Source organism: Numenius arquata, chromosome 2, assembly GCF_964106895.1.
Source record: "Numenius arquata chromosome 2, bNumArq3.hap1.1, whole genome shotgun sequence".
NCBI lineage: Eukaryota > Metazoa > Chordata > Aves > Charadriiformes > Scolopacidae > Numenius > Numenius arquata.
The window spans coordinates 29,466,327-29,491,755 of NC_133577.1; the positions used below are offsets into that span (position 1 = coordinate 29,466,327).

General features: G+C 43.0%; 1 protein-coding gene across 1 annotated transcript; it reads left to right on the top strand.

Annotated features, from left to right (window-relative positions):
- Positions 1-782: 782 nt before the first annotated feature.
- Positions 783-8,703, top strand: SULT6B1 (sulfotransferase family 6B member 1). The gene is made up of 7 exons (XM_074164143.1): positions 783-990; positions 4,419-4,531; positions 4,777-4,866; positions 5,879-6,005; positions 6,665-6,759; positions 7,041-7,197; positions 8,079-8,703. Exons 1-7 carry the CDS (start codon positions 789-791, stop codon positions 8,207-8,209), a joined length of 915 nt encoding a protein of 304 aa, XP_074020244.1. The 5' UTR covers positions 783-788; the 3' UTR covers positions 8,210-8,703.
- The last annotated feature ends 16,726 nt before the right edge of the window (positions 8,704-25,429 follow it).

Sequence of the window (25,429 nt, forward strand, 5' to 3'; positions counted from 1 at the left end):
GCAGGCCTGCCTTCAGCGCTGCTCTGCCGCCGCTTCAGCTGCTGGGAGAGCCGCGCTGCTCCTCCAGGGAGCCAGCACCAGTCTGTCTGTGTTTCCTGCTGGGGGAAAACACTGCTAGATATGTTAAGGCAGACGGCCGTTAACATGGGATCCTAGTTCTGTCGTGGGGATGTTGGAAAAAAAAAGCGCCATGCAAGATCAGTACTTAGTCTTTTTAACATGAAAAAGGACATTAGTACTGATTAGCTCCCCCGGGGAGTATTTAGAACCTAGAGTGGCAGCATCCTTTCCCTCTTAGTATTGTTTCTGCTCTATGGTTTTGATTTCATTGTTTTCTGTTATTCACTGTCTTTTAACTCGGAAGTATAGGGCTGACTTTATTGCCAAAATAAAACCTCTTGGGATTTTTCTTACTGGAGACTTCCTTTTCTTTGTGAGATGCTTTTCTCCCCTAGTAATGTTATGTAATATTAGATGCAATTTTACTGCTCGCTCTTAGAGGGTGACTCATTTTCCAATTCTGTTTTCCCTGGTGGCTGAGCTTGCAAGTATTAGTTGCTCTCAGTGGGATTTCTTATTAAAGTAGTTCCTGCTCTGTAGATTGTAAGTGGAAGGATCAACCCAGCCTCCATTTCCAGAAGGGTGGGAAGAGCGCAGAGAAAGAAACATATCAAATTCAGGGGAGGGCAGAAGTAGTGCTAAGGATTTCTACGTCGCCACTTAAAAACGTCCATTTAAAGGCACTTACTGCATTAGACTAACAGTTTCACACCCTGAAGGTGGTAAACATGGCTGAGGATAAAAAAGCCTTTGTTGATGAGATAAATAAAGCATTGGCAAAGTCTGAAGGGCTTACCTTGAAGGATCTGCTGTTCTCCTACCGGGGGACCCCATATCCTGTCACAGTGTGCAGTGTGGAAACGTTCCAAGCCCTGGAGAACCTGGAAGCCAGAAGAGATGATATGGTGCTGGTATCCTACCCTAAATGCGGTGAATACATTATAAATTGCTTGCTGTAGCCTACAATACTGTAATTAATTAGCTGACACAATAAGAAGGAAAAGCAACTGCTTGTCGATGTACATCGTTTGAGGCTATTGGGCATTTCTACTACAATCAGAGGCAGCAGTTTTTTTCTTGCTTTATCTTAATTAAGCAGGCTATTGCACTGCTTTTTAATATGGTTTATGTTTCTGAAAGGAAAAAAGTTTTAGTGTTCAAAGATATTTTTGGCTGAAGAAGTAAGGATAAAGTACATAGTTTTTTGCATATCAGTGGAACAAGACAACTTTGCCAGTATGATAAACTGTATTCTGAAAATCGTGTTAGTAATGTAATGTAGTGTACAACAGCAATGAAGTTATGCATCAGACTCTTTAAAGTGTACAAAGTGACATGGCACAGCATCTTTTCTTGTAAAATTAATAAGCTGTTTCTTGGCATTATTCAGTATTGGTGGTTTTTGTTTTGCTGCTGCAAAATGGTATTGACTAAGGCATACTGGAAGTTTAAATCTTTAAGTCAGGGGTTTGCAGAAAGGAGGAAAGGTGCAACAGGAGCAGTGAAAAAACCCCAAACAAACCAACTAGTTGATTTTGATCAGTTTTATTAAATGTCAGTTGTGGTGGCTGCTTACAAGGAAGGCATGGGTTTTGCTAATCCAAACATGTATTTCTTCTTTGAGACCCAAGCAGTGGAAGCTTAGGGTTGTTGGAGAAAATGTGGGTCCAGGGAAGGATTTCATTGCACTAGCATGGTATCGGATGGGGTCAAGTTGGACTCTAAGCGGAGAGTCCTAGGTCAAGGTCTTATTCAGCACATAGAATTCCCATTGGTTGGCAAGTTCTGATCTGGAAAGAAGCTGTGGTGTATTTAGGGGCTTAAGAAGTATGCCTGTAGTGTTTAGGGTGAATTTATAGCAGCTGTCAGATAGAGCACTGAACCAAGAGAAAGAGAGGGTAAATACAAAGGAGGGAGCTGGCACAAAATGTGAAATGTGCATGTTTATTTTAAGGAGCCTGTAAAATTCCATTGGGTTTGGGTCCAGAGTTCTGCTGGACCCTACAAAGACCTAAAAGGTCATTGTCATAACTTGGCACTAGCTTTGATTTCTGACAGAGTTTGGAAGAGCTCAGACATGGAGTCATGATTCTGATTGCATCTGAGGTTTAGTAACTCAGGAAACTCCTGTGCAGGGAGAGGGACCAGTAGATAAAGAAAGAGATCTCACACTGTTAATATCTGGCAGTTTGTGGTAGGTCAGCAGGGGGAAATTTTACTGAAGACAGACCACTGCCAGTTGTTCAGTAGGAGAGGGAGAGCACAAGTGCCTGTGGTTTGCTGGGGAGTGCAGCACACTGTTTCCCGGCAGGCACTGCTGGGAGGGCACGTACAGGACGTCCCGTGGAAGAAATGGGAAAGCAGGAGGGAGAGAAAACGCTGTGTTAGTGCAGTGCAGTGTAGTTACAATCTGCAGGTAAATCTTTTGGAACTTTCTCCCATTTGGATGTTTGCTCTTACACTCTTAAACAGTGCTAAATAGATTTCTTGTTCTAATTGCCTATAGCTTGGAAAGTGGAGGGAAAAAGGCAAGAAAGGAGGATACAGAATGAAAAGGAAAAATTATCTGCCTCACTTTGAAACCAGAAATTGCTGTGCTCCCTCTTGCCCCTTGATACAACACTTGGACCCAACAAGCTATAAAGTCACCAGGCAGTAATAAAAATCTTTTTGTAGGCCCCTTTCCTTCTTGAACCAAGGGAGCACGGTGTCTGGCTTTCTCTGCCAGCTTCTCAGGTGTTTTCCATGCGGGGCTCAAACTCTTTGGCATTTGCCAGGTGTAGATGGTCATGAACATTCTTGATGAAGGACTCGCATTGAGGCCCTTTGAAAGCTTGGTCTCTCACAACTTTACTGTTGTCCTCATTGCTTTTACTTATTAAGCATTACGAAGGTTAAGTTACAGTAAAGTCTCACTATATGAAAGGTTTCCCCCAACTCAGCTGTGGGCAGTGGAGAGGAAAACTCTGATGTAGAGAACCACAGATGAGGTAAGGGTAAAGGACGATGGAACTCCAGGATGCAGTACTTCCTGGGGAAGGGTCACATGGTTGAGAGGCCAGTAGGGGATTTAGAGACTAGGAATTTTAGGTTTATCAATTGTAGCTTTTTGTTAAAATAAAATTTTTATTTGTGCACATGCAGTTAATACTGGGCAGATGAGGACATGGATTTGGAAACTCTAATGCTTTTGGCTCTGGTCTATCCGTAAATGGGAGAGTGATAAAAATTATATCATTATACAATGTCTTTTATATAAATATGATTTTGGGTGGTATATAAATGTAATATATGTATTATAAGACATTGTGTGATGTATACAAATGACATGTATCAGCTGCTTCCATCTAAGCATCCTGAGGCACTTTATATAACATAGAGTGGAAGTGGTCCCTTTCTGGGAATAACTTCCCACTGAAGGCACAAGAGGTTAAAGCTGTTTACATTGTGTGTTCCCTGTTAGTGCCTCTGGCAGCTGCGTTCACAGGGGACTCGCAGCTTGCGGGAGGCGGCAGCAGCTCCGCAGCTCCATCTCTGTGGGCCCAGTGGGAAGCCTTCCAAGTGCCTCCCCACAAGGATGCGGGGAGGGTGCTGCGGGCCAAGTTGAACATGCTGTTCCCTCGCTCTGTCCTGCCAGCAATCGGCAGAGCATCAGTGGAGCAAATGTGATTCCTGGAAACCCTGGGGAAGCAGGCATCATTGCACAGCTCCAGGAGCTGGCCACAGGCTCATGCTGGAACAGGATGTGATATGGGGGAGGCTTTGCTGCAAGATCCCTTCCAAAGGGTGAGGAACGTTGCAGGTGTCCAGTGGGTAGCAGCTCTTCTAGCACTTTTTCTGGCGTGCACTTTATGGAGACAGCAACAGGCACAACTGAGGACAAGCACTGGCACTGACATTGAATGGATGACTCCATTTCGTCCTTGACCCAGGGCAGTAGAGAGAGGCAGACTCTTTCCTTGGAAGAATGATGGAAGCTCCTTGTTCATTTCTTACTTCTCCTCTCCAGACCCTTCTCAGGGGTCTCTGTAAAAGACAGGAAACCTCCCTTTATTGTCTGTCACTGACTGCTTTATGAATATATTACAAAGATGTTAAGTGCGTCGCTGAGTCAGTTCTGCCCCCAGTGCTTTCCACATACCAATTATAAGTGAGCCAAGAAGGTCACAATTAAAAAGCTGTTGAGGACCTCATTAATGGAAAACATTATTTTGTTTATAATCATTACAGAGCTTTAGTGTTATTTGTCATTTGATGATTGTCTATTATGCTGAATTAAGCCATGTAATGAGAAAGCTCTGAGAACTTATATAAATCTCTGATATGTTTTATTTTGTTCTCTGCGTTCCCTGGTGCAGGTGTGAACTGGCTTATCCAGATTTTAAGTGATTTGATATTTACAACTATCCAGATTAAACCTGTAAGCGCAGAACTACCATTTATTGAATGTGGAGATCCAGATAAATATCAGGTTAGTGAAAAGAAACTATTGAACCACTTAAAGTCTGTTGTTTCTCTCCTGCACCCCCGCACACAAGTTATTAAAATCAAGTCATGCAGCAAGTAAAGGTATTTCTCCTGAGAGGGGAAAAAAGATCATCTTGGATGACTAATGCCTTTTGATGAGGGGCTGTTTCACACAGGCGACTCTCACAGATCATTGCTGCACCCATGTAATAAACCTGTTCTCACTTATGGTTCTGTTTATTTCTAAAGAGGATGAAGCAGATTCCATCTCCAAGGATTTTGGCAACACATCTGAATTATGATTGCCTCCCCAAGTCTATTTTCAAGAACAAAGCCAAGGTGGGCTTTTTTTCTTTTTCCAAGAACAAGCCTCATCTCTCTGACAGTACCAGCATGCAAGAGTAATTTTGGGGCCACAACCTTTTTCTTGCGTCCAAGCAGAAGGCACTGGGAGGAAGCAACTTGGAGACAGTGGGAGTGTCATGATGCCTGGGCTGGTTTAGCACCCCTTTCGGTTTAGAGAAGCCTTGGAGATGCTGTAGTTGACATGAACAAGAACAGATTTAGAGGCTGTCGCAGTGCTCAGAAGTGTCTGGAGTATCACATTTTCCTTTTTTATGCTACAACTTTTCCGTGCGCAGCTGTGGTGGGAATGAATGTGGCAGCAGTATCTCTGGGACATTGGCTGTCTCTCTGCATAGTCAAACTGTTAAAACTTTAGTATTTCTGGTACTCCGTCAGTGGACAATGGTAGATACGTAGCACTTAGGAGATGTACCTCAGATGAAGGAAATAATTGGTTAAGGAATGGGGATTTTTCCCATGTTTCATGGTATTTTTTCCTGTACAAGACAGGAAAAAATAGAATGTGTATAACAAAAAAAATATAATGTGTATAACGTGTCTTCAGAAGTGTTTGTGCTTCTCTGAGTGTTGCAGTCTCTTAGGATTTCAAGAACATTATTGCCATGCTTTGAAAAATGGGAGGTGATTGTAACAGCTGCTGTTTCCTGAAGGAGAATCATACAGAGCTTTCCCTAGCAGGGGGTTGGCAAATGGCTCCTTACAATTTCCCAGGTCTTAGGTAGTTATGAGATAGTATTCAATGAGAATACTACAGTTTTTCCAGTTGCTTCTTTCTACAATTGCTTTACGACATAAGGAAATCGTAGAAGTGGTAACAAGCTCTTTATTATAATCACATTATAAATTTGCTCTCCATGCCTTAACTAATAAAAAAATGTATAGCCTCCCCAAATGTTATTGATGCAGAATGTTTGGTTATACTCTCATTTTGATTGCCAGGGGAAAAAAGTGATCTAAAATTGTTGACCTCTTTCTCCCACTCCAGATACTAGTACTGTTTCGAAACCCTAAAGATACAGCTGTTTCATTTTTCCATTTCCACAACAACGTGCCAAGCGTCCCCAGTTACAGCTCCTGGGATGAGTTCTTCTCAGAGTTCATGAATGGGAAAGGTATTGTTATAGTTAATGAATGTAGCTGAAAAAGCAACAGAAAAAATATTTAAAAACAACTAAATGAGGCCAGTGGGAAAACAGCTGTGTCATAATTAGTTTACTGATGGCCATACATCACAATAAAAGAGGCAGCTGAATGCCAGAACGGGGAGAATATCCAAAAGATGCTTTGCTTCTGGGTATTTTGTTCTTCTGGGCAAGGGTGAGGGAGTTGCGTGGCTGCTTGACAGTGGCATTTGGTCAACATTCTGCCACTTAGTGGTGGAAGAAATGCTACAGATCTGAAGTGGTAATGAAATAACAGTTTGTTGTCTTTACTGTTTCTGAACATGAGGCCAAACACCTCATTAGCAATCCAAATTTTAGATTTAGAGTGATTTAGGCTTTGGCTTTCAAGAGATGTTTAAATGACAATAATAGTAACAGAGGGGAAGCACATAGTGAAATTAGTATTTCTGTGTGGAAACCATTTACCTGCAAAAGACCAGAGGAAGCCTCTGTCATTTTGTTGTACAGTACCATAGAAAGGACAGGCTGTTCTGTTTGTTTACATTGATGTAGCCGGCAGGCAACAGAAGGCAGTTCTTCAGTTGGAGAGAAGTAAGTACCCAGTAAGAAAAGAAGGTCACACTGATTCTTTTTTGCCTTCTTTACAGTCGGCTGGGGATCCTATTTTGATCATGCAGTCACCTGGAACAAACACATTGAGGATGAGAATACTATGTTCATAATATATGAAGACCTTAAAGAGGTAAAGCAGATGGGCCTGTGTACTTGACAGGCAAAACACATCTGGGCCTATTCCTCGAAGCCTGCTGAAATTAACGGCGAAAGGCATAGGTTTCTGAAAGAGCAAAACCAAGTTGATTTTAATGTCGAGTCTGGCTGTACAAGATCAGAGCTCCAATTTAATGCAGAAAACATACTGTGAAGGCAAATATTATTGATAGATGATGGCAATGCACATCCCAAGTGGATTAAATCCTCTTTTAGAGGAAGCATGCTGCATGACTATCACTGTGTTGCTTTCAGAACTTGACTGCCAGTGTAAAGCAGATAGCTGAATTCTTTGGATTCTCCCCAACGGCAGAGCAGATCCAGTCCATTGCAGACAGGGCCACTTTCCAGGCAGTGAAGGATAAGGCTCAGGAGACTCATGGTGCCGTTGGCTCAATTCTTTTCCGTAAAGGTAAATTTGTTTGTATTTTGCCAGGGTGGTGAATGGTAGCACTGCATCTTTGGCAGACAGGAGTTTGGATCAGTAGATGGTTAATCTTTATGTATAAAATTCAAGGTGGGAGTTGTTTAAGAAACAGTGATTGTGATTCAGAACACTGTCACTTGATTTCATCACAAGGGCCAGTACCGTTCGGTAAAGCCCTGTATAATGTGATTAGCAGAAGTGCCCTACAAGTAGCACACCCTTCAGTTGTGATATGCAGTAAGCACTAATTAAAACAAAGAGTTTTATTTTGGCTTCTGTGAGTACTATAGGATAGCCTCCAGATTGCACTCTACTGAGTGCCTCCACAGATTTTTCATCTTGGGTTTTCTAAATAACCCTTGTAATTGCCTGTGAACCTCATTCAACACATGGAATTGAGACACTCCACAGACTGAGCTGTGTCTTTTAGCCATGGATCAAGCCACAGCTGTAGACTCAAACAGCCTCAGGCTGTGGGTTCTCCAAGATCTAGATTAAAGGTAGCCTGCAGCTTAGGACAGTGCCTGGTTGCAGTGCACAAAGCTCCCGCAGTTGGTTTCACAACTGCTGGACATCTTTTATAGTCTGCTGCAACCGTTCAAGACACATGCCAAAGCTATGAAGGCAGACAGTAGCTTCCTATGTTTATTTTATGTTCACATTCTATTGAGGACACCAAACATAAGAGTGTGTTCTTGGGCCAGAGATTCTTTTCTTGCAGGGGAAAAAAAAAAAAAAAAAAAGAAATAAAGGATTATCCTGAAATATAACAATAAGAGAGACAAGGTAGCTTTTTGTTTTTAATCATACTCCTTGGTTCTAACAGTCAAGAGTAATATTTTATTTTACTTTTCTTTATGTTCCAGGTGTTGTTGGAGACTGGAAAAATCTTTTCACTGAAGCCCAGAACCAGGAAATGGATGCCAAATTCAAAGTGTGCTTAGAAGGAACTAAGCTGGGAGCGAAGTTAAAATATGATGTGTACTGCAAGGCCTGAACCTTCTTTAGAGAAAAACCTCATGTCCAGGCTGTTTTTCATTCACTTTTATGAAATTAAATAGAAACTAGGACAGTATGTGATTTAAAAATTTTGAAAATCCATGCAATTTGCAAACCTGTTTCTGCTGTCTTAACTTACACAAGAAATCCTTCCTCGTACATTTAGTAGATACAGTACAGTTAGTATCGTTGACTTCATTGGATTCTCTTAAATGACCGGTAGTTCTTTGGCCTCACTTGGTTTCCAACACTGATTTTTAGCTTTGATGTCATGTTACCTGGCAGAATCCTGTGTGGAATATATATGCAGTAGTTAAAGCTGCCAACATGACTGGAAATGTATTCACTATGTTGGAGGTGATTTTCCAAGAAATTTTTTTAAAATGATCATGAAGTGTCATTTTGATTCCTAATTTCTAAGTTCATAGTATCCATGTATCATTTTAATTTCTAAGTTCATAGTGTAAAATTAAATTTCAGAAGGTTTTGTTGTAGTTGTCTTTTGTCACTTTCTGTGTGCTGATAAATGTGTGAAAAAAGTAAAGGAACTCAGTGGTGGAAATTTTCTCCCCCTTTCGGCAATAATATTTTTCTTTCCTTTGGTAGTGTGAGATCTCATCCTGAGCAATTGAAGGGATTGCCTTGGACAGAACTTGCTCATGGAGGTTGGAGTCCCCCTCCTGGTGGTGGCTTGCTTCGTTGCTTAACCTCAACAGAGGGTTACCCATGGGGGAAACTGGAAACAGATGTTGAGAACAGCAGGTTTTGTCCACATGATTGTTGGGACACCCACCCTGCTTTGGATGTTGAAGAGGCACATGAAGAAGCTCCTGGTGGGCAGGACTGGGGGGAAGTTACTTCTTTATGGTGTCAAGGCAGGGGTGTTGGTAACCATCTGGTTTACTTGTTTAGAAGAAGAGACTTTTTAGACATGAGAGAAGGAAATGTGCTACTTGCATAACTCTGGAAATTGAGCCTTTGCCTGGGTTGTCTGGGTTTGCTGGGGTTACTTTTATGCCTAGCAGTAGTAAATATAATCTCAGAGCCAGGATGTGGATTTTTTTCTGGATGTCTGTCTTCTGGGAGCTTTGAAGTACCACTGTCCAGAACAGAATGCCTGTCTTTGGGTGGTGCCAGAAGACAGTTGTGCACAAGATAGTTGAACATTGAACAGTCTCATAAAGGGCTGATTTTGTAGGCTGCGGTTTTCCCTTGGGAGGCTGCTTAAACACCAGTCTTTGACAGCTGGTTGTTTTCCTCAGCAGAAGCATTTCCTTGTCTCCAAGGGGAACAAATACAAAGGAAGAAGTACTCTGAGAAGGAATATGCGGGTAATGAGCACACAGTTACTAATTCAGCCAGTACAGGAGGTTAAAGCCTTCCTCCTCATAGTTTGTCAGCTTCTGTCTGAGAAGTAATTGTCTTAGGTGTGGTAAATGATTTGGCAGAAGGAGTGTTTGTACAGCAGTGATGGGTAAAGACTGTAACTTAGCCAGGTGGAAAACTCAAGTATTAGGTGCTTGAGGTATTGACACAGATGGACTCCATGAGACCTTTGTTAGCTGATGGTAAACACAAGAAACTCCCAGTCATTCAGTGCTAATAAGAATCCCTTTCTAAAAGTCTGCCAGTGACAGTGGGAATGATTAAGACAAATTAACTTCAATGCATAGTTAGGAACATCTTGAAATTTTGTTGTCAGATCTCCACAAAATCTTACTTGTCTCTCTTTCCTGTCATATTCCTCTTTGAGTTATCTCCTCCTGTTCTAGCTGTGTTTGCTGTAGCAATAGAAACTGAAAACAGCTCACTGATGGCACAAAAACCCTCCAGCTGGTGGTCCTTTATGTTGACTGGCTAAGACGCCAGTGTCCCAAAGGCTGACATTCAGATGGTGGGAAGAAAGGATTGATGCAGACGTGAATTTGCTTTCAAAATTAACAGCTGTAATAATGGCCGCTTGAAATAAGTAAACCAAAAGGGGGTACCAGTGAGGACTGAAGAGCACAACAGAACACACAAAACCAAACTGTATCAGAATGAAGTGGCTTAATACTAAACAAATCAAAGTTTCAGGTCGCTAGAGCCATCTCAAACCAAGCTGAGGTTCCCTATGAGCTTTACGTAGGCACTGGAAAAGGCAGCAGCATCCCATGGCTATTCGCCTCAGCTGTACCTGCTGCAGCAGTAGGTCAAGATCATTGCTAAGCAATAAATAAAAGGAAATTCAAAAGGCTTTGGTTAAGGATAATGTTGAAACAGGAGCACTACTTCCTATTAAAGTAAGTTGCCTGAATTACAGGTAGATCATTAATAGCCAGCCTGTCCACTTAAACCGCTGCATTTCTCAGTTTAAAATGATAATCAAGTATTCCAGGGCAGTTCAAGAGGAAATCCCATCTCAAGATGCTAAATTGGCTACTCTTAAGTTTTTACCCCTTTTGACTAGCAGGGTTATTTAAGCTGAGGTTGTTTAGCTATCTGAAGGAATATTTTATAGGCGACATTCTTAAATTCCTTCAGTCTGATCTGCAGATTCTTCTCAGCACATATTCACGTACTCAGTAATTGCCAACTAATGATGAGCACTGAAGAACATCGAATATAACACTAGTGAGTGTGAGGGGCGACTGATTTTTTTGCGGCTTTCTGTGTGTTGTAGGTTTGGTTCTGCTAAAAATGATGTGGTGGGGTGACAGGGAAGAAAGCTAGATGTAATGTTACCGGAGAAAGGGAGAATTTGTACCTTCCCCAAGCACTTAAGTGCATTCAGGATAAGAAAGCCCTGTGAAGTGCTTTGAGAGGTCCCAGCCGACTGGTGCCTAGCAAATGTGACGCCCATCCACAAGAAGGGTCGGAAGGATGATCCAGGAAACTACAGGCCTGTCAGTCTGACCTCGGTGCCTGGGAAGGTGATGGAACAGGTCATCCTGAGTGCCATTATGCAACACATGAAGGATGCCCAGGTGATCAGGCCCAGCCAGCACGAGTTCATGAGGGGCAGGTCCTGCTTGACAAACGATCTCCTTCTATGACAAAGTGACTCGCTTGGTGGATGAAGGAAAGGCTGTGGTTGTTATTTACCTAGACTTTAGTAAGGCCTTTGATACAGTGTCCCACAGTATTCTCCTGGAGGAACTGGATGCTCATGGCTTAGATGGGTATACTCTCTGCTGGGTTAAAAACTGGCTGGAGGGCCGGGCCCAGAGAGTGGTGGTGAATGGAGTGAAGTCCAGTTGGCGACTGGTCACGAGTGGTGTCCCACAGGGCTCAGTACTGGGGCCGGTTCTCTTCAACATCTTTATCAATGATCTGGACGAGGGGATCGAATGCACCCTCAGCAAATTTGCAGATGACACCAAGTTGGGTGGGAGTGTTGATCTGCTGGAGGGTAGAGAGGCTTTGCAGAGGGATCTAGACAGGCTGGCTGGATGGGCTGAGACCAACGGGATGAGGTTCAATAAGGCCAAGTGCCGGGTCCTGCACTTGGGCCACAACAACCCCAGGCAGCGCTACAGGCTTGGGGCAGAGTGGCTGGAGAGCTGCCTGGCAGAAAAGGACCTGGGGGTGTTGGTCGACAGCAGGCTGAACATGAGCCAGCAGTGTGCCCAGGTGGCCAAGAAGGCCAACAGCATCCTGGCCTGTATCAAGAACAGTGTGGTGAGTAGGACCCGAGAGGTGATCGTCCCCCTGTACTCGGCACTGGTGAGACCCCACCTCGAGTACTGTGTCCAGTTTTGGGCCCCCTACCACAGGAAAGACATTGAGGTGCTGGAGCAGGTCCAGAGAAGGGCAACGAAGCTGGTGAGGGGTCTGGAGCACAGGTCTTATGAGGAGAGGCTGAGGGAGCTGGGGTTGTTCAGCCTAGAGAAAAGGAGGCTGAGGGGAGACCTTATCGCTCTCTACAACTACCTGAAAGGAGGCTGTAGAGAGGCGGGGGTCGGTCTCTTCTCCCAAGTTACAGATGATAGGACAAGGGGTAATGGCCTCAAGTTACGCCAGGGGAAATTCAGGTTAGATATTAGGAAATATTTCTTTACTGAAAGTGTTATCAGGCATTGGAATGGGCTGCCCAGGGAGGTGGTTGAGGCACCATCCCTGGACGTATTCAAGAGAGGAGTTGACATGGTGCTCAGGGATATGGATTAGTGTTGGGTGGTGTGGTGGTGTGTGTGTGGGTTGTGCGTGGTGTGTTGTGTGTGTGTGGTGTGTGTTTTTTTTTTGGTTTTTTTTTTTTTTTTTTTTTTTTTTTTTTTTTTTTTGTTGGACTAGATGATCTTAAAGGGTCCCTTCCAACCTAGGTGATTCTGTGATTCTGAGATGGTGGCATTAAAGGTCAAATCCAGTAGCCCACAATGACTGCAGCTATTGACAGCAGCTACACTAAACAAAAGATTAAAAGTCAACAGAAAAATTAAACTCCTCATTGTGGAAAATCACCAGTTGTATATTCTTTCAGCCATACATATAGGGAGCAATTTTGGATATATATTTTCTGTTTCTATATTTTATACTTTATAGCTGTTTTCCTTTTTATACTTTTCTTTTTATTATGGTACTCAGCAGTAAAACTTTAACTGGTATTTTTGACACACAACATTTAAGGAATATGATGGATCATTCAGCTTCTAAAGAAGAGGTCTTTTAACTCCCTGACCACAGTTTTGATTTCATTTTTTTTCTGTATTTGTGACCTGCTTCACACTTGCAACTTTCCAGCAGTTGTAGGTATTTATGATATCTACATTTATGGTAACTGCTAAATGCTGCTCTTTAGTACTTTTGTCACATTTATTTCCCTTATGAGCTGTTCAGTAACAATCACAAGGCAGGAAAGTATATTAAAATGATATTGAAAAAGAGAAATTGGAGGTCTTCTCAAAAAAGAGAAGCATAAATGTATCATCTTTTGTATGCAATAGATGGCTCCCTTGTGTGTGTTCGGGGTGTCAATAACCCAACGAAAAAGGTTCTGGTACTGAATTATAATAGAAGTAAAATGGGATCAAAGCAGACAGAACTGAGCTCAATTTTCTCACTTACAAAATGCGAGCATTTCATATTGCAGCATTATGCAGTACATTAATTAGAAAGATAATTAATGTTGAATTACAATAGAAATGCTGTAAAAGTAGAGGGCACATACGACATCCACAGGAATGTCAAATAATTTTTTTTTTCTGCGGGTAGGCTGGCTATTAGAAAGGATGCCAAATGGATTTATAATGAAGGGGGACATAAAATACAGTTATTGCAGTCTTCTTATGACAGCAAATGCCTGGACTTGTAATTTAATGTTTTTTTTTTTTTAAAGTCCTAACACTTTGATCTGAATTTTGGCTGAATGATCACCTTTGGGGGATTAGTGCCTTCTGTTTTACTCTAAATACACAGCAGAGCTTGGCAATGTACACTGAAAGTGCTGAAGTGAGACTGGTCAGTGATTGTTACAGATGTTAATATTCTCAGGATTGATGCAAAGGAGAGAAATAGAGAACAACATTCTGAATGAGAGCGTACTGTATTAGTGCTGTGTCTGAGTGCATTGCTAGAGCACTCTGGTAAAATGTTATTTACGTTCAGATGTTTATGGTCATGGATACAATTGTCCTGTACTGCTATCACACTTTGTAATACTTGTAGATTAGATAATATGAAGTATTAGCAGATAAAATATTCAGTTTGCATCTGAATGGAAAGTTTTTCATATGATCATTTGGCAAAGACTTTCAAGGCTTGAGGAAGATAGAAAATTAGTCTTTGACTTTGGTGAAAACATGAGGCAGTCAGGTGCAGTCAGGAAATGAAAGGAGGCTGGGAAACTGGTGTCTTGGGAGGCTTGTGTACTTGTGAATAATATAAGCTTATTGACATATGCTTGTTGGGTCTCCAGCGAGTTCCCTGCTGTTTTGCATTTTACAAGCCAGTGAAGCTGTTTTCATTTCTACAACACTCATTAGCATTCCCCCAGCAGGTAAATAAGTCATAGTTTCATTATTGTGTATTTCTGATATATCCATAGGCAATGTATTTTTATTCAGTGGAGAAAAATGAAATGCAAGATAATCATAGGCATTAGCCACGTGTCCCCAAAAATGTTAAAAAAACCAAACCAACAGACCACCAAAAACGGAGCACTTATATTTTCCCCTCCTCTTAATTTCTTTTCTGCAGGCACAGAGGGTGATCAGAATAACTTCTGCAGATGACCGGGCCGGTCTCTTCTTTCATTCTTTGGGCGTGTATTTATGCCAACTACAATTCTCTTCTTTTTTTCAGGTCTCCCAGCACAACACACCCTATTTTTTCCAGATGGCATGGAATCTTTGTTTTCCTGACTGGCATTTATTTAGAACACTGTTTTTTTTTCTTCTTTTTTTTTTTTTCTTTTTTTTTTTTCTTTTTTTTTTCTTCTCTGGCAAGCCACTGTGTTTGTCCTCACTTGCAACGTGTAAGCTTCTGGACACCCACCTTTCTGGTTGCTGCGGTACCAGACGCCATTTGTGCGTCACCAGAGAAAAAATTACCTTAATGTAGTGCTGAGGGAATATAAATATAAGCTTTATGCACCGAGGCTGTAAGGTGGTGGGACCTTATGCCAGCAGGTGAGGGGGGCCCTGGGGCCTGTCTGCCCCTGCTGGGGGGAGCTAGGCCATGGCCTTGTGGGGGGCTGCTTCCACCAAGGTGCCATTAAATGGCCTCCCTGTTAAACACGGCAGCTCTACCTCAAGAGGACGGGGCGCTAACTGGAGCAGGACAAGGAGCAGCGACAGAAGCTGTGCTTCCCTGCACCTCAGTCCCTCCAAACTTGGTGGGGGATGCCGCCCTGAGGGAAGGTTGTGGAGGGAAAACCCCACTCACCTTGCTTCAAGGGCACTGGGGGAGCGGGGCTCTTCCGTGGCTGCCACAGCCCCCGGGCCTGGGTCTCTCTTGCTGCAGGATTATTCTCTGTTAGGATGTCCAACACAACGTGGCCTACTTTTAAAGGTGACAGGAGTTTTTTTCCCATGTCAGAAAAATATGGTTCAGCTCTCAGACCGGGCTGAGTCAGTCATGGGGGAGTCAGTTCTCCTCCTGGTGACCTATGTCTGTCCTACAGACTTCTTGTGCTGGCCTACCTGGCGTGAACGGTCCTGAGGTGGTGGTAAATGCAATCCCTCGTGCTTTGTAAAGGATTTTCTAGCAGTAAAGCCCAGCTGCGGTCTTGCCAGAGAGAAAACAACATGGTGTGGGAGGATGTGGGGGAATGGGAGCACAAAGCAAGCGAGCGTGGACAGGAAAGCGGTTCTGAAATCTGTCCGTGTTTGATGGGTGTATTCCCTGGACAGCCAGAGATCATTGCTTGGAGAAAAAGTCTTGCGAAGGCCACCTGTATAGTGATGCCGGTGGGAAATGTGTGTGTGACCCTCAGCAGAGCAACAAATGGGTCCGAGTGCTGGGGTTTGCTCAGGCCTCCTGCTGTTGTACCAGGGAGCGCGGCATTCATGGTGGAGGAGTAAACAGGGCTATAAACAACCTTCTGCAGTTACCAAATGTGAATGTCTCTGTGGCACTTAATTGCTTCTGCAGGCCATTTTATGCCTCTCCAGCCCCTATGCCTTGACTATTGCCATTTTAAATAGCAATCTGAAGCACAGGACACAGAGTGGGTATTTTATACATGGGTGATTTCAAAGTTTCTGTGCAGTGCAGGACAGGCCCTCTAGGGCTCTCTCGTGTTGCATTTTTCACTGCCAGTGTTCTGAATGGTTTACAATATAGGGCCACACAAGTGCTTTGTCCACAAATGAATTGTGTGCTGAAGGCCCAAGGGCACCAAAAGAGATGAAAAATGCATTAGTATAGAAAGACAACTATGTAATGCAGTAGAATAAGTATCATTATTAACTGCTGTAAATACAAAGCTGTTTGCCAGCACGACAGACCCTCCAGAGTAACAATAACAGAAGTAGCCCGAGTTGCTTCAGAAGGAAAACTGATCACACTCCAGAATTAAGTCAAAATCACTGAAGGTAAAAAGTAGAGACGCGACAGTGTTAGCTTGGGTATACTGATGCTGCAGCCTTTTGGTGGCACAGAAGTGGAGGTGGATGCTGACACACCAAGGAAAGCTTATCAAGAGTCAATATGGCAAATTGTGTTCATTGAGTAAGAAGCAGTTCAGCTGGAAAAAGAGGGAAATCAAACCAAACGCAGCATCTCATTGCAAAAGAATGAATGTAAGTACGGAAAAACTTGAAATTAAAGAAACCAAAAATTAGGCCAAGATCTCTTCGGGCAAATTGAGGTCCTCTCGCCTACCGGTCCATGGATTACATTTACACTTATTTACATCAATGTACATGAAGTCCTGTTTTATGATACAGAGGCTTCCAGGACTAAATCCTGCTCGCTGCCTCCATAAGCTAATTGCGGCAGCACATCTCCCTGATGGTGGTCCTGCTGTACCCCTGCCATCCCCTGAGGCAGCGCCAGGCACCATTTCCCAGGCATGGGAGCTACTGAGATGCTTAGAGAGAGGCAAGGAGCTTGAAAGGAAACTTACGGAATGTTTTTTGTGAGCAAGCTCGAGCTGGTCAGGCAGGAGTCAGCTCCACCCTGGGAGCTGTGTAGCTCTGATTACTGCAGTCCTGAGTAACTCACGTTAGCAAGCCCCACAGACCAAGTTTATTGGCTAACACTGGGCTACTTGCAGACTGTGCCTCTGAAAGATGGTGTAGACATCAACAAAAAAAGGGCCTAAGACAGGATTTGCAGAGGTAAAATGAGATGTGTTTACTTAAAATAGCACCACAAAGCATCTGCCAGAGGCACTGTTTTGAAGGAAAAGCGCATACTAATTGCGGGAGGCTAAAGGGAGGGGTAGACACCGAAGCCCAAGAAGTGCCTTGAGGCTCTGCATTGCAGCTCCCATCTCTGCCTACTGCTGGGGAGGGGAAAGGTGGATTTTCACATTGCTGCATTTTGCAGTCTTTTCTATAAGTTAGCTGTAGTGATGTCTGCCCTTCCTTTGCCGCTCCCACTCAGCGTGCTGGGCACCGTGAGCCTTGCTCTTGGGTGCTTTGCCTCTCCTTATTCACTGTGTGGGGTTCATCAATGTGCCAAGCTGGGCTGCTTGGTTTGTAGGTCGGCTGCTCTGATGTTGCTGTCCTTGAGGGGGCTGTCAGAGCACGTGCGCGGCTTGTTTAGATCTTTGGTTGGGAAAAGTGGGTCTTCAGTCTGGGAAAGGCACATAGCTCTTGTGCATTTACTCTGGTGTGCTGTAGTTATGGCCCGTTGCAAGAAAGCTGTCCTGACTGACTTGTTGCAGGACAGAGATGGGGTGTTGGCTTGCGCTGACAAGCTTGTGAATTACTCTGTGGGCTCTGGAGGTTGTATGCCAGCTCTGTCTTCTCCTTGCCTGTTTTCAGTGCTGCCACAAGCTTTCCATGTTGCTTCTATTTTCAGCAAAAGCCCAGATTGACTGAATTCCTCATTGTTCGTGAAAGAATAAGCCTTTGGGCTTTCTAGCAAGGGGTATGTGGTGTTGCAGTCTGGTATCCTGACCATGCTGGCATCTCTGTCTGGGGGCAGGCAGGGGGTGCCTGGCCAAGCAGCCTGGGGCTTGACTTTCTGAAGGTATGGAAATTGTGCACGGTAATGGCACAGCCTTTACCAGTGCCTGTGAAGTGAACTTGAGGGTTCTCCAGTCTGGTAGTAATTTTTATCTGCGTAGCCAGACCTGCCTTTAGGCAAGCAGTGGATTGAAGATGGGTGCTACCAGGTGCTCCTCTATGGTTAAGGAAGCTGGGGCATCCTTGATGTCCATAGTACAAGGGTGGCTGACATACCAGACAGTGTTGTGCTTTTCTGTTATGCTACTGGCAATGGTGGGCTGCCTCACTCTGCCCAGGCAGTAGGGATGTAGCAGTAAGTATACATGGCACAGTGGCAGCCTCTTGGCCTGCGTGACTGTGCCGGGAGGAACAACCATTCCCTCACCATTGCTGAACGTGATGGGACCCACCTGTATGCTGGCTGAGAGTCTGAGCACAGCCCCTCTGAGCAACACGAGAGCTCAGCAGTGTGACTCAGAGGAAAGCCAAGTCCCACAGCGTGGATATAACAGGCTTGAGTAATCCAGTTTGCCAGCCGTGAGCCAAATCGTTCCCAGTGGCCAAATGCAATGTCAGTGTTCTGAGGTGAACGTGGGGGGGTAAATGTGTGGTGCCACGGGTCTGTTCATGGGCATGCTGCTGGGCACGTGTAAGTGGCTGCAATATCGGTGCACTAGAAGACCAAAGCAGTCAATGAGTTTGTTTTGGGGATGTTCTGGAAAATGTTGGCTGTTATTTGCCTATTTAAATATTGATATGTGCACTCACTAATCTTTTTAATGGTAAAACTGAGTGTAATTTGATTGTGTTCTGGGATGATTATATATAAATCACTTCCTTTTAGAAATAGTTGTTTAGAATTAAATGAAATATTATATTGCTGGGGCTCACAGACTTCTGCTAACTTATATGAACATAATAATAGTTAGTTGGCATTTAATTATGTGTGTAACTAATCCAAACCAATACAAGGTTTTATAAGGATAATTGGTAAGTTGTTATGTAGGTGGTTTCTCTAAATGGCTTCATAGCATTTAGAAAGGACAAAAGAAATTGCACATAAATAATAGGTTATTAGAAATAAATGGGTACACAATTATTCGTAGCATCGGAAATGGACAATTCAGCTCACAGTGGAATTCTTCAGAAAACTAAAGCTACATTATTTGCATAAAATAACATCTGAAATTTTCAGTTGGCTTTGTTTCCAACTTAGAATGCCTTATGTAATTACTACAGCAGTGGCCTTTTGCAGAAATCCATTATAATTTGAATTATGTTGATTCTGATGCTGTGAATAATTGGCCATATATTCAGTAAAATTAATTTGTTTTTTTTGACCTTTAAATATGAGTGAACCATCTTACAGGGATATGTGCTTGACATCTTTGTAGCCATCTTTTTGTGCTTCATCCTGTAAAGTTGTTTGCATGAGAGTGTCATACAATTAATTCCCTAATTAGGAGCTAGTTTGGGGATGGGGAGAAAGGTTAAACCCACATTTACCTTTGGAGAGCGTAGCTGGATGGTGGGGATTGTTATAGCAAAACCCCTTGCTTTTTTTTCATCTTTGGACCATAAATGTTATCTGAAATTAAATGTAAGTGAAGAGCAGTGCCATATTCTGTTCTCAGATAAATGTTGTCTTTAAAAACAGCTGCTATTGTGGCATCAGTGTCAGTCTATTGGGGATGAGTTTGACCTTTTAAGGGTTCTCCCATGTGTACTGGAAGATGCTCCAAGTCCCTTTCTATTGAGGGGGAAAAGGAAGGAATTCATATTATGCTCTTGTTTTGTACCATGGGAACACAGTCGGGTTGCTGAGGGCCTGGCACTGGCTTAGTCAGTAAGTATTACTTTCATTCTATCTGTTTGATTACCAGGTTCAGGCAAAAGTAATATATGAAAAGACCTATCAAAATGCCCTTCAGCAATACATGGCATGATCCTGCCCTGTAAATGTCAGATTGCTGTTTGTATTGTGACAACCCATTTCTCTGTGCAGAGTAAAAACAAAAAGCTCAAATATATTTTCACACCATTTCAGGAGAGAGATGCCGAATTACAGGGAAAATCCTGAGGGACAGTAAAGTCTTTTTAGTTGTATATAATTTCATCACTTCTCATCTCAAGGCAACAGTCCTGGGAATGAAGCCATCAGCATCTAGGTACTGTCAGTGGTTACAGGATACAAGGAATGTACTAGACTTCTCAATTGTTCTTTACACTGCTTTCCCTAAAATATTGGCTCGGGTTCCTTCAGGCAGATCCCCAGGGTATTTTGATGTCTTGGTGCTCTAAAGTCAGACATTTATTCCTCCCATTCCTTGCTCTCCCTGATCTTGCAAAGCAAAAATACAGCAGGGACTGGCCATTTCTGCTTGTTTAATCAGATTAATGATGCCAGTGTCCGCTTCTTGTCTTTATGGAACCGCCTTCTGGTGAGATCATACTCCTAAGTTCAATTCCTTCTGCAGCCGGAGGGATCAAACCCGTGTCTCCCAAGACAGAAGGAAAGTGCCAATTGTAGGCTCCTGTGGTATATGGGGACTTCAGCCACTTTCCTGTTGAACCTGTTGCAGTTGCATTAATACAATCAAAATTAATTGTGCAAGACAGAAGGAACATAACATTAACTGGGCCAACGTACATGCTGTTGCGAGATGGGAGGTGAGGGGATGAAACCTGAGAAGAGAGGGAAATTACTGGTCTCTTGTATTCTGCAATAGTGCATTAATCCCTGAACTCTGCATTGTGCGGTATTTCTCAAATGGAAATGGCTACTGTTGCTGTGTCTGGTGCCGAGAGCAGTCCTGTGGGTGTGCGTCAGGCAGACACGCGAGGTCAGAGGTCCTCAGGAAGGCTGAGGAATGTCCAGCTGCTGATTCTGGCAGGTTTAGACATTGGAGAATGAAAATATATGGACATATGTGCATGAAAATAATATGATCCCCAGGTCAAATGGAAATTTCTGCTCTCAGAGTAATGTTCATCTGGGCAAACTCCTCAACCTGTCTGTCCTATACTCACTGGATATGAGAGCAGCGCCCTGTCTCCATCACCTCCGTATCTCTCAGGACAAGCAACAGGACTGCTGGGAAATAACTAGCAAAGAGGGGAGGCTGGAGCAGTGTGGAAAAGAGAGGTTTCTGACAGATGAATGGTGTGAAAAGGTAGCTGAGAGTTGCTAAAAAATTCTGTACAGCCCACTGTTCTGCTTGTACCTTTTTGTCCAACTGGACTCCTGTAGTTTTCAGCCTCCAGTGTGACTTGCCTGTGCTGTATCTTAACCCTTGTCTGAAGATACCCATTCTGGTATCTGCGTGTGACAGCACAGTGTGGTCTTACTACTGCCTTGTCCCACCTGCTCTGTGTCAGCATGGACACACCTAAAACAGCACAGAAATTACAGGAAAAGAGGTGGTTGGTTTGCTTTTGATGGCAATTTGCCACTGGTGCTTAGAAGGGGAACAGGTGGGTAATCTCTAGTTTGCAGTTTCGTTTCTAGCCTGTGCTGTCTCTGCAGCTCTTCTGGAGAGAACACATTAAAGATGTCTGAGATATGGTAGCATTACATGGAAATCTTGGCATGCAACAGCCCCGGGAACATCAGTGTCCCAGTTCTCAGCTTCTAAAGTGTCTTTTTATTCCCACTGTTGTTTCCAGGGAACGTACTCAACAACACAAGCCCTACTCACCTCTCATGCTCTAGGGAATGCCTGCTGAAGAGGTGAGCTTAATGCTGCAACCTGCAGGTGTCAAAGATTTATTAATTGCTTTGAACCAGCTACTCCAGAAGGGATAACCAAAGGGAACAGCAAGATGGCGAAGAAGAAAAGGACGCAGCAGGTAAGAGAATAAAATGGTGTATGGAGGTGGATGTGAGTTAAAAATGTAGCAAAAAGTCAGTGGCATTAGCGCTTTATAACCAATTTTTTCATGCTGCAGAAGACATCTTCTCACCCTAAGCCACGTGTTGTTCTAAGGCTGTGTGTGTGTGTATTCAAGGCAATCTATGTACTAGTGTAGCTACTGCTATTTTTACACAAGAGTAAATTAAGAAACAATTTGTGCAGGATTATTACTCTTGTAAACTTCTCATTATCAGTCCTACTAATCCCCAAACAAAAGCTGAAACTGCTTTAGTTACTGTTTATTGACCAGCTAAACAACAGCCTATCTCCAGCACTGGGTTTACTGAGGTGGTTTTTTTTTGGTTTTACTGCTAATGAAATTTGACAACATTTTAGTTGGAGGGGAATTTTAGGATTTATACTGATGTTGAAAGATTGGTCCTAAAAATTAGCTAGTTATATTAAGCAACCTTCCTATGCAACTGCAAATTCTGATTCTGCTTTTGTAGAAGGATGTGTACTCTGAACCTAATTTACCCACAGTGTTCATTTTGAATCAAAAGTAACGGTATTTTAGCTTTTCCTGATAAATGCTTCTATTGATTTCTGTACTGCCTAAGGCCCTGCTTTCAGAAAAAGCACTTATTTAAATCAATCCCTATTCAGAAAAACATGTGAGAACAGGCTTAATTTGAGGTCCTCTGTAGACCACATGGGAGTTCTCCCTTTCCTTCAGACATACAGGAATTGTGCCTACAGGGTTACACCTGGGATCAGGTTACTCTAGGTTTTGGAGAATTTACAAGACCTGTGGGAGACTATTCATCCTGATAAAACTTTCAGTCTAACCCCTAACAGTTTACTGAGCTAAGGATCAGATATATGGTACTGAAACAATTCGTTACGCTTCTTTGTATAGTTTATGTAGTTCTAATTGTCCTTCCTTAAATCAAGTACAGGTGGTTCTTCAGATTGCTTTGGAAGTTTGTAAAAGTATTTGCTGTTCCTGTGGCTTAAAGGATCAGCTATTGCTTGGGGCTCAAATGTAGTTTTGACAGAGCCTTCATGTGTACTGCCAAGGGTCAAGGATTACAAAAAATTTCTTTTATCACGTGTATAGAATGATGTATGTTTTTTTCAGACGAGATAAAGATTCCAAGAACAGTTCATTTGCTGGAGCAGTGTAAAAGCCTGTGTGACCTTTTGAAATTAAGTGTAAATGAACTCCAGTATTTATTGAACTGCATGAAAAAGTTCTAAATACCTCAAACTGCTGTGTGAAGTACTTCTGCCTTCTGGTATCATGTGAAATATTGAGCACTAGAAAGCATTTTGGTTATGCATTTAAAAATAGCTGTGACAGAATGGGGAATATAAAAATATATATTTCTATGGATTATGTGGGATATAATGAACTCTCTGAGAGTGCTGATGCCAGGCTGCAAACTTAATTTTGATTGCAGGATCAGTCCTTGACTTCCTCCCCTCTGTTTATCTCTGGGGTGGACTGTAATATGAAGAAATAGCAGTACAGGTCTTCCAGTAGAAGGTTGTCAAATTCAGAGTTGTTTCCATGTATGATCTATGCTGAGCAAGGTGAAATGGGTGGTGTGTCTTCTATATCAGTGCATCACATGACTCAGCCCTCAGGTATCTGACCCTCAAAAAAATGAGTGACACCGCTATTTGTGGTACAGTGCAAAGGTGTAGGAGGCTGAATTTGGACAATTTTTCTTCTTAAATCCTCAGTTATTCAAGGATTAGGGATTCATATTAAAGACCAGTATTTCTAGGCAGTTCACAGTGGCCTATAAATGTAAAGGAGACTTTTGGGTTTTTTTTTTAAGGTATCCGGATGCAAAGAGCCACAGAACCACCAGTCGGCCCTCGTTAAGTTGTTGGCCTCATGGCTTTGTCAAGCTGTGTTCCTGATCCAAGTAGGTTGTAACAATATTTCTGTATGTTTTCTTGAACATATCTTGAGGACACGTTCACTCCCTGACAGCCTTTTGTGGAAAAGACACCATATTGCATGCTGCCAAAGGTGACTTTAACCAGTGACTCTTAAACTAGCAGCGTGGCTGAGAAGAGCAGTCACTGGTTTTATGGACACTCCTTACAGCTCTGCCACATAGCTTCTCTGAACAAGAGTGGATCACTGCTTATGAGCCCCCAGCAGAGGAAGTAGGCAGTGTGTTACATGCTAAAACAAAATGTTCTTGGGTAGTACTGAAGAGATCCACACCCAGGCAGCCTCTGTGATTTCTCTGTGTGAAGTTCTTCACTGTTGTGCTGTGTTTGCAGTACTCCTCAAAGGCTTCATGTGGTGTGCAAGAACAACACATATACTCCGTGAGCAGTTGTAAGGTAAGCGGTCAGTCAATTCTTGAAGGAATTTTCTTTGTATTTGTGTCACTGCAGTTTTAGTGTGATTTTGATGTTGCCTCTCATAGAATGAGATCACTATCTTAAATGTTTATGGAAACCTTCAAATGTGTTTGAGCTTCAGTAATGATGTTGTAAGATAACCACACCAGAAAAGGCACTACGGTCATAGAATCATAGAATGGTTAGAGTTTGGAAGGAACCTTAAAGATCATTGAGTTTTAACCCCCCTGCCATGGGCAGGGACACTTCCTACTAGACTAGGTCGCTCAAAGCCCCATCCAGCCTGGTCTTGAACGCTTCCAGGGATGGGGCACCCATAACGTCCCTGGGCAACCTGTTCCAGTGGCTCACCATCCTTACAGTAAATAATTTCTTTCTAGTAACTAATCTAAATCTCCTCTCTTTCAATTTAAAACCATGATCCCTCATGCTATTGCTACACTCTCTGATGAAGAGTCCCTCCCCATCTCTCCTTCAGGCCTCCTTCAGGTACTTCAGGCTTCTATAAGGTCTCCCTGGAGCCTTCTCTTTTGCAGCCTGAACAATCCTGACTCTCTCAGCCTGTCTTCATAGGAGAGGTGCTCCTCTTGCAGCTCACCACTGGACCTGTTCCAACAGGTCCACATCCTTCCTGTGTTAAGGACTCCAGAGCTGGATGCAGTACTCCAGGTGGGGTCTCACCAGAGCAGAGGGGCAGAATCACCTCCCTCGATCTGCTGGCCGCGATTCTTTTGATGCAGCCCAGGATGTGGTTGGCTTTCTGGGTTGCCAGCGCACACATTGCCTGCTCATGGCAAGCTTACTTGTTCACCAGACTATCCTGCACTTAAAGCTCAGTAGGCCACTGGGGTGGAGCTTGGCAGATACAGGGCCAGTTCCGTAACCCCACACCACATAACTTTGGAGACAAAACAGTAGAAGGTAATCTCAGGTTTGCATAGAGATCTTAATTGATTTATTTTGGAAATAAAAATTATACACCTATGTTGCAGCCATCTTAACTTTCCAGATGTGTGTACCTGGAATTGCAGTGGAATATTCTAATTAGATTCTTGCTAGAAAGCAAAAGCTTCATATATTTATATATCTAAAATATTTTGAGAACCCCTTTTCTGGGGAAACTAATTTTATGTGTAAAAGAATCATATAAAGACTTTTGTGGCGGTATAGAACAACCACCACCCCCTGCCTCCCCATCTGATTGATGGAATTGAATTACAGTATCTTAAATTGTAATCTGGAGAGGAAATAATCATTAGGTACAACTAGACCAGTGTCCTACTCTTATCTTATGACAAGTTTAAAAATTTGCTATTTTCAGATAAATAGGTTCTCTGCTGTGATTAATAAATGAGAAAAGTGGACTAGAGGCTATACTTC

What these genes read in the sequence shown, in the direction of transcription:
- SULT6B1 (XM_074164143.1), top strand. Translation starts at nt 789, where the DNA reads ATGGCTGAGGATAAAAAAGCCTTTGTTGATGAGATAAATAAAGCATTG. An exon ending in AGAGTTCATGAATGGGAAAG is followed by an intron (nt 6,006 to 6,664) that starts GTATTGTTATAG and finishes CCTTCTTTACAG; the next exon opens with TCGGCTGGGGATCCTATTTT. An exon ending in CTCAATTCTTTTCCGTAAAG is followed by an intron (nt 7,198 to 8,078) that starts GTAAATTTGTTT and finishes TTTATGTTCCAG; the next exon opens with GTGTTGTTGGAGACTGGAAA.